The sequence below is a fragment of the Myotis daubentonii genome, chromosome 18, assembly GCF_963259705.1.
Source record: "Myotis daubentonii chromosome 18, mMyoDau2.1, whole genome shotgun sequence".
NCBI classification, from domain to species: domain Eukaryota; kingdom Metazoa; phylum Chordata; class Mammalia; order Chiroptera; family Vespertilionidae; genus Myotis; species Myotis daubentonii.
Genome location: NC_081857.1, coordinates 43,991,185 through 44,004,988, shown reverse-complemented (window position 1 = coordinate 44,004,988; position 13,804 = coordinate 43,991,185). Strand labels below are relative to the sequence as shown.

At 57.8% G+C, this 13,804-nt stretch overlaps 1 protein-coding gene across 3 annotated transcripts; it reads right to left on the bottom strand.

The window, feature by feature from the left end:
- Positions 1-2,582: 2,582 nt before the first annotated feature.
- LOC132220819 (butyrophilin subfamily 2 member A2-like) lies at positions 2,583-10,953 on the bottom strand. Of its 3 annotated transcripts, none has more exons than XM_059674450.1 (7): positions 10,602-10,953; positions 8,243-8,590; positions 7,177-7,455; positions 6,705-6,884; positions 6,196-6,216; positions 6,077-6,103; positions 2,583-4,102 (listed from the first exon to the last, which is right to left on the bottom strand). In XM_059674450.1, exons 1-7 carry the CDS (start codon positions 10,684-10,686, stop codon positions 3,486-3,488), a joined length of 1,557 nt encoding a protein of 518 aa, XP_059530433.1. In that variant the 5' UTR covers positions 10,687-10,953; the 3' UTR covers positions 2,583-3,485. The 3 variants fall into 3 exon arrangements, with proteins under 3 accessions (XP_059530433.1, XP_059530435.1, XP_059530434.1); XM_059674452.1 differs by having other exon boundaries at positions 8,243-8,670; positions 10,602-10,951; XM_059674451.1 differs by lacking the exon at positions 6,196-6,216 and having other exon boundaries at positions 6,684-6,884.
- Between the last annotated feature and the right edge of the window lie 2,851 nt (positions 10,954-13,804).

Sequence of the window (13,804 nt, the reverse complement as noted above, 5' to 3'; positions counted from 1 at the left end):
GAAATCACCCATAATGTCACCGACTGACGATAACCGCTACTCACGTGTCAGCATCTTTCATCCCAGGGTTTACCTTACGTGCATGTGCACCAGAAAACAGAACTGATGAGGCTTCCACATGATTTGAAGGGTGGTTAACAGTTAGATCATATTGTAGGTTCTTACACTTCCCAAGACTGTGGGCATTTTGTTTTTTTTGCCTATTATACATAATACATGTTACAAATAGGCTTTGTCCATATCTTTGATAACTTCCTGATATGCTTTCTGATCAATTCCAAGAAATGTAGTCATTGGGTCCAAGGGGATGAGCAGGCCGCCCAAGTTCCTTCCTGGAATGCTGAACCTGCCTCACTATCAACAGAACGTCCTCCTCACCTAACCCTGCCTGCACCACTGACGTGGATCAAGCTGTGATCTTACCATGCTTTTAATTATTTATTTTTAAAAAATATTTTTATTGCTTTCAGAGAGGAAGGGAGAGAGAAACATCCATGATGAGAGAGAATCATGGATCGGCTGCCTCCTGCACGCCCCACACTGGGGATGAAGCCTGCAACCCAGGCCTGTGCCCTGGCTGGGAATCAAACCATGACCTCTTGTTCCTAGGTTGACGCTCACCCACTGAGCCACGCCGGCCGGGTTTACCATGTATTTATATAATAGTGAGGTTGGTCACTTTTCATATTATCCACTCAATATTTTCCAGAAGTGAGCTCTTCAGGCCAACCACTCATTTGTTTCCTAGACAGACACATTCTGGTGCTGTTTCATATCCATTTGTATGAGCTTTTTTATAAATTAAAGATGTCAGCTCTGTATTATATTTGTGGCAAAAATCCTTCATTACCACAGTTTAGTCCTGGACTTCTAATTGGGAATATGATGAAGACCAAACAAATGATTGACCCACCAGACTGCTAGGAGAATGACTTCCCAAATGCAAATCTGATTATTTCACGTTTTGCTTAAAAATCCCTGCATATGCCCAGCTGGTGTGGCTCAGTGGTTGAACGTTGAACCATGAACCAGGAGGTCAGGGTTTGATTCCTTGGTCAGGGCACATGCCTGGGTGGTGGGCTTGATCCCCAGTGTGGGGCTTGCAGGAGGCAGCTTGGATCAATGACTCTCTCTCATAATTGATGTTTCTGTCCTTCTCTCCTCCCTCCCTCTCTCTGAAATCAATAAAAAATATATTTTTAAATCTCTACAAATCTCCTTAGTGACCCCAGCACCAAGTTCAGGCACCTTAATCAGGGCAAGAAAATGCTGTAGGATTGAGTGTTCTGCTTCCTTCCTTTCCTCTATTTTCTCCAAGGGCCTACACACCCACCGGAGGAATTTGGGTGGAGATGTGGTTGTCTCAACCTGCAACCCCCTCTCAGGCCTTAAGATGGTAGCGTTGTCTCCCTCTCCTCCCGGCTGCTGGCTTCCCGTGAATGGTGGGGATGCCCTGGAGAGGGCTCTGGTCAGGGTTTTGGGTTTGTCTTCTTCGCATGTGGCCTAATCGAGCTAAGACAAAGGACTGGGTGAGGGCATCACGGAGGGCACTGTGTTCTGTGTCTCCTTACTCAGCATTGAGCCCGCTGCTCTTCCCGGGGGCGCACACTGCTGGCACGCTGGTAATAATCAGATAGGGCCCACTGATAGGTTGGCATGGTAGCAATGACATCAATCCCCATTGACCAAGCCTGTGTTGAATGGATGTGCACTGTAACCCTCGGAGTTCATGTAGGTGAAGTGCCGGCAGGGCAGTGAGGAGGCCTGGGTGACTGGTGACGGGTTTCTGTATGGAAGAGGGACTCTTGGGGGTGGGAGCGGTGCAAATGCCCTGGGGTCAGGCTGAGTGGGAATGCTGTCGCAATGGAGAATTCCCAGAATAAAGTAAAAGGGAGACAGGACCTCAGAGGAGCCAGTGAAGTGCGGTTGGAGTGAGCTTGCAGGGAGGGACCAGGGAGTCTGACGCACCTGAGCTCCCCCCAGAATCTACCCCGTTGCAGCCCCTCCCTGCCACCTGGTGGGGTGAGCCCTCCAGGCAGGGCTACAAACCTTAGGGAATTTTAGGGGTGGGCCAGGAATTTATTCACCTTGCTTTCCTCTTGTGGAGCACTCAGGAGGCAGCCGATCAATGATTCTCACCCTTGGTGTTTCTATCTCCCTCTCCCTCTCTGAAATCAATAAAAATATATATTTTAAAAAACAAACAACAAAAACACACTAACGTCCAGCTAAATACTGTGTGGTTTCATTGTCGGCCTGGGGAATTCACTTCGTTAGAATTTCCTTCTTCCTTTCTGGGCATTAAGGGACCCTTCTCCTTGAACAACCCATTTCCAGTGGATTTTAGTGACTCGTGCTGTTTGTTCTTCCTGGGAAGCCCCCCTCAACCCTGGCCTTCATCTGACGGAGGCAGAGCTCACCCCGAGAATAGCCTTCCTGGGGGGTATTTCTTGAAAACAGTTGGTGGCGGCGATTGCTTAATTGGCCTCTGCCCGAGATTGCGCACCTTCTCTCCTGGGCAGATGAGAGAATCCGTCTCTATTAAAGCCAGACATCAGACTTGCAAAACAAACTGAACAATGCCACGCACATCACTAGCATTTATTTTGCTTTGCAAACCAGTCATCTTTCACAAAAGTATGTTATGCTCATCTTAATCCGTTTTTAGCTGTCATATAAATACAGATGGACAGACTTCGAAGCTTCTCGGTCCAATACAGCAAATATCAGCAGCAAAAATGAGCAAAAGCCCCCTGGGGCCTCGGTCATGTTTCGCGAATAAGGCATCCTGAGGCCAGGAGGCTGGAAACCAGCGGCCTCTCCGCTGGACCGAGGCCTCGCGATGAACTGGTTCCCTGCTCACCTGCTCAGCTGGGGCCTTAACCCCGGCCGCTCTCCGCGACCGTGACCGGTACTGCCCCCTCGATTTTGGCGGGGACACCTGAGCCAGGCCCGATCCCCACGGATCCTCGTCTTTCATCCTGTGTCTGTTCCGTCCTGTCAGCCTGGGAGCTTTGCTGTGCGGGCTGCAAACCGGGGGGCGGGCGGGCTGGACCTGCAGGTGCTGGGACCCTGGGCCCTCCTGAGCGGGCTCAGCCACCCGAGGGCCGGGCCCCTCCCAGCCCGCCGTCCCGCTTCCTCATCCCTGACCTCCAAGGTGGCTCTCCGTCCTCTCAGGTCCTGGGGCACCTGCTGGCCTCACGGCGAGGCCACGGTGCCTGGTGTTTACTCGGGTTCAAGGCCACACGCGTCACCTGATGCTACCGCAGCGGGCTCTCCGCCCGTGGCCGCCCAGCACTTTCTTTGGTTGGGGGCCACCCGGAGCCCTGGTGCCCCCGGGACTGGCCCCTGCCCCCTGGTGACCGGCAAATGAGCTGCTGCAGCAACTACCTCAGTGGGGAGACGGCCTGGGGTGCGGGGCCTCGGAAGGGGGTCTCCGATGTGACCACAGCGGGTGCATGGCAGGAGGGGCGGCCAGGGCTCCCCTACTCTCCTCCGAGGCCAGGGAACTGGTGGCTGCGCTCGGTCCCCGCCCCGTGCAGGACCAGGCCGCCCTCAGGCACCGGGACGCCCCGGGCCCCGGCGAACGCGGGGCAGATGGACAGGGCGCCGTCGTCTGAGCCCAGGCGGAAGAAGGGGCGCAGGGGCCCCGAGAAGGACGCGCGCGGGCAGGTGTAGAGGTGCGCGCGCTCCCGCGCGTCGTAGAAGGACACGTCCCCGGCCTCGTAGTCCAGGAACACGGCCACGCGGCGCAGGCGCCCCCTCAGGGGCAGCACCCTCTCGGGCGAGGCCAGCGCGCGGTACCGGCCCTCGAACATCTCCAGGGTCCAGAAGCCGTGCCCGGGGGCCAGTGGCCCCTCGCCCCTCCGCTCCGCGCCCACCGCGCAGACGCCCACGGACCAGGCCATGGCGCGCTCCACCTCCACCTCCCAGCAGTGCCGGCCTTTGGAGAAGCTGGGGGCGCCCAGCACGCAGGGCCGGCAGGAGAATCGCTCGGGGGTGTCGGGCAGGCTCTGCCGCGAGGGCCCCCGCCGCACGCTCCTCCGGTCCTCGGACAGGAAGAGCTCGGGGTGCGCGGTCTCGGGGTCCAGGACCACGTCGGCTGCGGAGGAAGCCCCGGGTCAGGCCGCAGAGGCGGGGACACGCCCCTCCCCTGCGCTGGGATCCCGGGGAAGGGCCGGATCCCAGGCCCCGGGCGGCCCCAGGCGAGAACTCCCGACCTGCGCGTCCACCTGCGCGGGTGGCCTGGCCTCGGGTGGAGATCGGGCTCCGGGAGAGGCGGCCCCATTGCGTGCGCTGCAGGGAGCGCTCCCTCTCTCTCCGCATCCTCGGGTCCCCACCCCCCCTTTTCTCGCCAGGACCTCTGACCTGAGACTCTCCTTAGCCGGGGAACTTGCAGAGACCCCGTCCCCGCCCCACCCCAGGGAAGCCATTGGGGCCCGATCACTCCCCGCACACACGCGGGCAGGAGCCCGGATGGGTCCTTGGCGTCCGCCGGGTTAACCGGGTGGCGGCGACTTAAGTGACGGACAAGAGCTCCCTTCAAAGGGCGAAGGAGGACAAGGCCCCCAAAGCCACTGCCCCCGAGAGGCGAGCCCGGCAGAGGCGGGCCCGCTCCCACCGGCTGTGCGCTAACACCTGCGCCTAAGGGACCTCTCCCGGTTCGGGAGGTGCCGAACGGCGCTCCGCAGACCTCCCCACCTGCCCTTCCGTGACTGAACCGGCCGGCGTCCATCGTGTTAAAATGCCTTCTCCCTCCCCCATCTTGTAGGTCCAACGGTGACAGCTGTAAATTCACCCAAAGAGGAAAGGTCCGGCCCTTGCTGGCTGGGCTCAGCTGTTAGAGCGACGGCCTGCGGACTGAAGGGTCCCGGGTTCCATCCCGGTCAAGGGCAGGTACCTTGGCTCAGGCTCGAACCCAGGCCCTGGTTGGGGGGTTCGTTTGGAGGACACCAGTCGATGTGTCTCTCTCACATCGGTGTTTCTCTCCGTGTCGCTCCCTCTCCCTTTCACACTCTCTAAAGGTCAGTGGGAAAATGTCCTCAGGTGAGGATTAACAATAAATAAACAAACAAACAAGGAAGGAAAGGGCCAAGCCCCCTGGTGTCTGCTAAAACCTGGTCTCTTTGGTGCCTTTGAGCAGAGGGTGCTGAATCACACACAGCGCAGGGAGCGCATAGGGCGCTGTGGGCTCCCACTTGCCCAGGCCCATTCCTGTGGGCTGCGCCCAGCATCAGGGCTCCCCTGGGCAGGGAGGCGTTTCTTGAGGCAGCTCCTGGCAGCTCCCTGCAGCCCGCCCCTCCCCGGTTACATCTACCTCAGCCAGCAGTGTCCTCCCGCACGTACACCCCGGGTCCAAAGAGTCCCGACCCCTGAACCATAGCCTCGGGGAGGTCCGCTCTGTGCCTGACCTGCTTGCCCTCCGTAGTCAGGGGTGAAATGACACTGAAAATCGAGGGCGGGAAGGTGGCTCCTCTCCCACTCCTGGAGGCAGGACAGCAATTTCTCTGCTGTTCATATTCCCCCTGAGGACCGGGCCCAGCCCTCGGGGACACACGAGTCACTCCCAGAACTGGTTTTCAAAGCAACTGCAGGCACACTGGCTAAGACTGAGGAAAGGGTGGATCCCTCATTCCTGGCTCAGGCCTGGCTCAGGGGTTCAGCGTCGGCCCATGAACCAGGAGGTCACAGTTCCATTCCCGGTCCCGGCACAGGCCTGGGTTGTGGGCTCGATCCCCAGTGCGGGGTGTGCAGGAGGCAGCTGATCAATGATTCTCTCTCATCATTGCTGTTTCTATCTCTCTCTCCCTCTCCCTTCCTCTCTGTGAAATGAATAAAAACACCTTTTTAAAAAAACGAGGGTGGGAAGAGTTGACATCAGCCCCGGGAATTCCTGTGGGAAGAGCTGGGATGCCTCATTGGGTGGGGGTGGGATGCTGCGAGTGAACTGACCCCAGCCCAGGCCCCCCCACCCCCCCGCCCTGCCCGCACTGTGGCCCTGGTGCCCCTCAGCGTACCCGTCCCTTTGCTGGCTAGTGGGGGAGGCTCAGGAGGTGAGGGACGGCCGGGTGCTCACCAGCATGTAGGAGGCCTCTTCTCCATCCTGCAAGGGGACAGACAGTGAGCTTCCCGAGGTGACCGAGACCAGCCGGAAGCACGCGGTGCACAGGGCCATTCAGGAAATGCGAGACTTACGCAATTCTTCCTGAAGCTGCTCTGAAAAAATAAACAGAAACAACGGACGCCCTCAACCTGTGTAGTTCTCTGCACGTGAGTCGCTGGTAAACAAAGGCCTAGCTCTTTCTGTGAATACCCCCTCCCCCACCTCTCAGGAAGCGCCAGGTCCCAGAAAGGAGGTGGACCAGGTGGCTGGACTGTCCTGGCTCAGTTAGGTTTGCTTTCTTTCATTCTTTCAGCAACAGGGCGCTCTCTGCAGCCAGGTGGGTGGATGTAACATCTGAGGAAGGCGAACGGGAATTGGGGGGGAGGACGGGGGCAGGGAGCTGCGGGGGGGAGGGGGGGGGAAAGGACGGGGGCCAGGACGCAGAGCCCCAAGCCCTGACAGTCCCGTTTGTCCTCTGTCCCCCAGGCTCCTGCAGCCCAGCAGGGTCCTGGGAACGGCAGTGAAGTGCCCTCTTACTCGTTCACTGTTTGTTAGCCGTTCTTTCTCTCTTTTCCCACACGTTCTTGCCCCTGTTCCTTACGAGCCATTTCTTTCTGTTTATTTTCAAGGTCTTTTTCCAGGGCCAGAGCTTCTTTTCTCCTGCGGAGTTTCCTGATGAGACAGATGCTGCCGAGGATGATGAGGAGGAGGAGCAGAGCAGGCAGGACAACAGCCAGGGCCTCCATCCAGGGGAAGGGAGACGAGCTGGGGACCAAGGGTTCTGGAAGGGGGGCCAGAGAAGTCCCAGTGAGTGAGGCCAGGGAGGCCCGGGCTGAGAACCATCACAGGGAGGAAAATCAGATTTACCCTCAGGGAAGAGGCTCCTACTCCTGAGTTTTGAGAATATTTGATGTTCCCCTTGTGATGCGGGGAGAGGCCTCAGCTCAGCTGCTGCCCCAGCTCTTCAGGCCCCAGGACCCTCCCACTGCAGCCCCTCCCCCAGCCTCACTGGGGCTCCCCTCTGTCTGCTGAGGACCCTCATGGGCTGGGCCCCCAGAGGGCAGGGAGCGAACCTGGAATGAAGATCACAGAGTCCTTCTCCTGGCCGAGCAGCGTGTTGTTGACAGAGCAGGTCATGTTCCTCACAGAGCTGTCCGTGATCACAGCCAAGGTGACCCTGAAGAGGCCGTCAGCATCCTGGGCGTAAGCCTCCTCCAGGGCCGGCGTGACCTCACCATATGGGTCCCTCCACACTGCGTGGGGCTCGGGGTACCACCCTTCCGACGTGCATTCCAGCCGGATGCCCCCATCCTCATGGTCCTTCATCTCAATGAGGGGCTTGGAGCCCAGGCCTGGGGACCGAGAGATACGTCTAAAGCCTCTACTTCTGAAGCATGTTCCTGGTAAAGACGCTCAGAGGTCTCTAAGAAGCAGCATCGGCACCATCTGTGGGGTTTAGGACGCATGGAACTGAGCATCTCGGAGGGAAGGTGGGGGAGGGCGGTGGGTGGGAGGTGATCAACCAAAGACCTTGTATGCATATGTGCATGGCCCACGGCCACAGACAATAGGTGGGGAGGGGGTGGCCTGGAGGGGGTCAATGGGAGGAAAAGGGGATATATGCAATATTTTCAACAATAAAGGTTTCTTAAAAGCTGTAGGGATTAAACTCTCTCCCTGCTCAAGGCTCCCGCTGTGTTCTGTGTGCTTCTCAGGGCTCCATGCCCACAGCTCAGCAGGGCAAAGCCACTGGTTGGGTCCTGGGGCAGGAGGAGGCTGTCCTCCGAGGTTGAAGGGAATTCTAGGCAAAAACCTACTGGACGGCTTGACCGGCGTGGCTCAGTGGTTGAACGTCAACCTATGGACCAGGAGTTCATGGTTCGATCTCCTATCAGGGCATATGCCCAGGTTGCATATGGGGGGCATGTAGGAGGCAGCTGATCAATGATTCTCTCTCATCATTGATGTTTCTTTCTCTTCCTCTCCCTTCCTCTCTGAAATCAATAAAAATATATTTAAAAATATATTTAAAAATATATATATTAACAACAAAACAAAAAAACCTACTGGGCTGCCGGGGGCCTAAGGTTCAGTGAGTTGCTCTGTGAAAAAGCCACCGAAGGGAGTGACACGACGCACCTGCCACCACTAGGTGCATGGCGGCCTCGTCATAGGACCTGCCTCGCTGGAAGTAGCAGCGGTAGACGCCGTCGTCGTGGGCTGTGACGTTGTGAATGATGAGGGCCACCCTCCCCTTGCTAATGTCCTCGCTCACAAAGGTGGTCCGTCCGCGGTACTGTGCCATCTGCTCCTCGGGCCTCTCGCGCCCGCCCATGTACACCAGCACCGCCGGGGAGAGCCGAGCCCGGCACCACCGCACCTCCATGTCCTCCGCGCTCTTCTCAGGCGACAGGTGGCAGCGGAGCACGGTGTGTTCTCCCACCATGGCCAGGATGGGCTCATCCGGTCCCACGACTGTAAACTGGGCTGCGCGACAGAGGCACAGGCTCAGGCGGGGCACCGGCCATTGGACATCGAGGGCAGGAAAGTGACAGGGGCCTTACAATCTGGCAGACAGAGCAGCTGAATTAATTGGAAAAGTAATCCTATTATTTTAAATCTTAGAACACAGGTACTTATGTGAACACTATAAGTATCTGGTTATGTGAACAGTATATAAGTTTCTTATATGTGAGCAGGGGGTTACATTTTTCTTGTTTCCCTTTCAAGCCCTGTGTGAAGTGATTGGGGAGGTGACTCAGCTGTGAGTCCAGGGAGCAGAAACCATAAGCTGGGTCACCAGGAGCCAAAACATCATCTCAGTAACAGCATCTTATAGTCTGGGGACTGAGGACAAGAGCTGACGTCTGAGACCCCCAGGGCTGCACACAGCACCCAGCCCCTTCCCCTTTATAGTCCTGTCCCTGCACCTGTTGGGAGACAGGGCTCCATGCTTGTAAGCACCCTGTCTGCTGGGTGGGCCGCCTTCTCAGTAAACACCTTATGGGACTCAACCCTGCCTTCGTGACTGGACACAGCGACAGGCAACCGAGCCCACCTGGGGGTTTCCCGGTAACAACAGGAAGTGGCTCTTCTCGGGGACAGCTACTCCTGGGCTGAGGGGTCTGGGGGCCAGTCGCTGTGGCTGGAGCTGGGGACGCCTAGTAAGTACCTACCGAGGCGGCTAATGCTTGGTGAACAGAACACAGAGGCCCACACGGAGCTCCTGCAGACTCTGTGCTTAGAGCTGTCCTGTTCCCCAGTCCAGCCCCGGCCTGGGGGGAGGTTGGGACTGGAACTGTCCAACAGGGTAACCGCCAGCCAGTCCCAACTGAAACCTGCTATTAGTGCGAAATGCACACACAGCCCTGTCCCGTGTGGCTCAGTGCACAGAGCGCTGGCCTGCCCTGAAGGGTCCCAGGTTCCATTCCCATCAAGGGCAGGTACCTTGGTTGCAGGCTCCTTCCCGCCCGGCCGGGTCCTGGTTGGGGACGTGCAGGAGGCAACCAATCAATGAGTTTCTCTCACATGGATGTTTCTCTCTGTTTTCCCCTCTCTCTTCCACTCTCCCTAAAAATCAATGGGAAATACTTTCCCTTGAGGGTTAACAACAACAATTTGAATGAGGCCCAGCCGGTGCAGCCAGTTGTGGGGAGCACAGGACTTGGCTGGAAGGTCTGTAAGGAGGGTCCTCCGAAAGGTCAGGGCTCTGAGGGGACCGTGCTGAAGGCGCAGCCCCTACCTCGACTTTTCCAAACAAGCCCGATCCCCGGGGTGTTCTGCTAGAATCTCTGTTTAGTCTTTAAGACCCGACCCTGTAGAAGCATGTGCTTCCTCAAGGATGCCTGCCTGCTGATTGTACCCAGAGGCTAATTTGAGTTCAAGCTGTTAGGACAATAAAAGCCAAGGAGGCAGGCGAACAGGGCTACCTGGTGCGATAGCCAAGTGGTGCCTTAGCCTCTTTCACAGAAACTGTGTTAGAGCATCTGCCCATCCATCGCTCAGGGTCTTCCGGCCCCGGCAGCCAATCAATGATTCTCTCTCATCATTGGTCTCTCTCTCTCTCTCTCTCCTTTCCTCTCTGATAAAGTTTGAATTATATTTTGGTTACTTGGAGGTTATGTGCCTTTGAATTGGGGGCGCTGGTGTGAACTCAACGGATAGGTGCACGAAGGTGTGAGCACACACAGAGGGAAGTGTGGCAGCCCCCACCTGAGACCAGCCCCACCTGAGACCAGTGCCCACCTGAGACCAGTGCCCACCTGAGACCAGCCCCACTTGAGACCAGTGCCCACCTGAGACCAGTGCCCACCTGAGACCAGCGCCCACCTGAGACCAGCGGCCACCTGAGACCAGTGCCCACTTGAGACCGGCCCCCACCTGAGACCGGCCCCCACTTGAGACCAGCCCCACTTGAGACCAGTGCCCACCTGAGACCAGTGCCCACCTGAGACCGGCCCCCACCTGAGACCAGCACCCACCTGAGACCAGTGCCCACCTGAGACGAGCGCCGACAGGCCGAGGAGGGGGAAGAAGAGCAGGGGGTCCGGCGGGGAGACGTGCAGGGAAGCCGCCGGCTCCATGGCACCGAGGACCAGTCACCCCGGGGAGGCGGGGAGGCGGGGGCGCAGGCCCGGGGCGCAGACCTGGGGAGTCGCCGTCCTGATCAGCAGGCGTCCCTGCAACTCGTGTTGGTGCCATCAGAGCCCCCACGTGTGTCCTGGGCACCCCCTTCCTCTCCGGGTCAGGGTCGCCCCACAGCCGGACCCAGAACGTTCCATGGCCGGAGCCAGGAACCTCCCTCCGCCGGGCCAGGCTCACGTCTCACCAGAGCTCGGCTTCCCCAGAGTCACCGGATAGCTTTCTCCGCCCTCCCCTCCCCCTCCTCCCCTCCCTGTCCCCCTCCCTCTCCCCCTCCTCTTCCTCCTCTCCTTCCCCTCCCCTTCCCCCTTCCTGTCCCCCTCCTCCTCCTCCGCCCTCCCCTCCCCCTTCTCCTTCCCCTCCCTCTCCCCCTCCCTCTCCCCCTCCTCCTCCTCCTCTCCCTCCCCCTCCTTCCCCTTCCTGTCCCCTTCCTCCTCCTTCCCCCCTCCCTCTCCCTCCGCCTGTGCGCCCCCAGGTGAGGCCGCGCGGAGACCCGGGAAGCCCCCCTCCGGGACCCGCCCTCCCAACCAGGTGACCTCCCGCCCCGCCCCCACACGGAGCGCAGCGCCCGCCGTCCCACCTGTCGGACTTCACGGCGGCATCTCCTTTCCTCCGCGGACGCTCAATGACCGGGTCGGGTTCTCCCTCTGTAACCCGAGAGCAAACCGTCCCGCACGCGGGGAGGAAAACTCCCTCTTCCCCCAACCGGGGCCCGGGGCTTGGGGGGCCGGGGAGCCGGGAGACCGGGGTGAGGGGGTGGCGGGGTCCGGGGGTCCGGGGGACTGGGGGTCCGGGGGTCTGGGGAGCCGAGGGGCCGAGGGGCTGGGGGGCTGAGGAGCCGGGGGGCTGGGGGACTGTGGGTCCGGGGAGCCGGGGGTCCGGGGAGCCGGGGGACTGGGGGGCCGGGGGGCTGGGAGGCCGGGCGGCTGGGACCTGTGTCCTCTGGGACCGGAGTCCCAAGATTTCCAGGGACTCTGGGTCAGCCAGCCAATGGCGTCCCGAGTCCGTTCGTCATCGGTTGCTGGGTAGAATAAGGAGCAAACAGGCATAACTGCGAATCGCTTTTTGAGATGATCTGGCCTTTTAGTTCCTTTTTCTCTCTTTTTAAAAAAATGTGTTTATTGATTTTGGAGAGGAAGGGAGAAGGAGAGAGACACATGGAGAGGGAATCACTGACCGGGTGCCCCCTGCACGCCCCCCACCAGGGATGGAACCCTGACCTCCTGGTTCACAGGTTGACCTCAACCACTGAGCTGGCCTCTCTGAAATCAATAAAAACAAAGTTTAAAAAAATGCAGGTACATTTACTGTTCATTTTAGAAACTTTCTAAGAGAACCATCAACTCTTCAACAGAAAGCATCACATGACAATTTTGTACATTCCAAGACTCTTAGAACGCCTGGTCTCAAAACCCTTGTTTTTTTGTGATCCATCAATCCTAAACTATGACAACATGCCCTTACCCAATCCTAATCATCTCCTGTCCTGCCCTGCCTAGCTAAACATCAAAGTCTCAAGTAATACCCCGACTTTGTCCTGCTGCCTCTGAGCCACTAGAGTAGCTCTGCCAAGTTCCTTTCCTTCCAGGAATGTAATTTGTGCTTCAGTCTTGCCATACTCTGTGGACGGTGGCGTCGCTGCTATGAAGACGGAGGCCTGTGTACACGTGTGTGTGGTTGGGGTTGGAGGTGGGCAGGGGTTGAGGTGAATGTAACCACCTTCTCCCCAAAGCCAAGTGATAGATCCTCCCTTGCCCCAACTGGTGGGTGGGGTATGAAGTAACCGGCAGCCTGGAAATACCTGAGTATCTAACCCGGCACCTTCTATGGATTATACATGGAACCACCAATCAACACCTACCAAATACCCTCAGCCAGTGGTTCTCAACCGTGGCTGCACATTAGAATCACCTGGGAATCTTTTTTAAAATCCTGATGTCTGGGCCTCATCCTATGGAAACTCTGTTTCTTTGTTACTAATGCTGTGGCCCCCACCCCATAACAAAGAAACAGAATTTCCGGAGGCTGGGGCCCAGACATCAGGATTTTAAAAAGATTCCCCGGTGATTCTAATGTGCGGCCAAGGTTGAGAACCAAGGTTGAGCCTCCACTACCTTCTCTCTCATTCTGGTGCTGAAACCTGGGATGAGAGACCAGTCAGGAGCCGAAAAACGAGGATTACAGGCTTCATTAGGGGAAAGAGACCTGCCAGGCTGTCTCACAAGGGGAGGACAGCAGCTCGTGCAGAGGTGGGCACTCCTTTTGAGGGGTGGAATGGGAAGGAATGGGGGCTTAGTGTACTTGGCATGCTGATTGGTGGCTTAATGTATGGTCCATATAGGACAAGGGCTTAGGGTATTTGGCAGGTGTGGATTGGTGGTTCAATGTATAGTCCATACAAGGTGCCTGGTTAGGTACTCATGTATTTCCAGGCCGCAGATTACTTCATACTCCACCCACCAGTTGGGGGAAGGGAGGATCTATCACCAAGTAATCTCTTTAGAGCAGGTGGGCTGGGGGACTCGGAGAAGGGCTGGGGGGTAGAGAATGAGCCAGCAGCTGCTATGGAGACCTTGTGACTCTTGGAAACCATGGAGTGAGACAAGAGGAAGCAGAGAGGAGGAAGCCCTCTCTTTCCCTGCGGAGGTGGCTCCCGTGTCGCAGACCACGGCGGCCAGCAAAGGATCCCACCTGCCGGTGGATGGTCTGGTGGGTCCAGCACCCCCACACTCACCTGATGCTCCTTCCTGGGCCCACAGACCCCATTCGGGCCACTGTGTACATTTCTTGTAGAATAGTCTTCCCAAGGCACATTTCATACCATTCCCCACCTGTGCCTAAATGCTTTCTCTGGAGCCTCCACTACCTTCTGACTCAGTTTGACACAGCAGTCAGCACACAAGCAACAGTCCCACTAGCAGTGACTCCTGGACTGGACTCTGGTCCCCATTCCCTTCACCTGAATTGTTCCCTCACATCTGCCTCCTGGGAAAACAACTGCAGATGCTCCCAGCCTGGAGGGTCCCCAGCTTCTTCTGAGAGCCAGAGAGGAATGGCAAC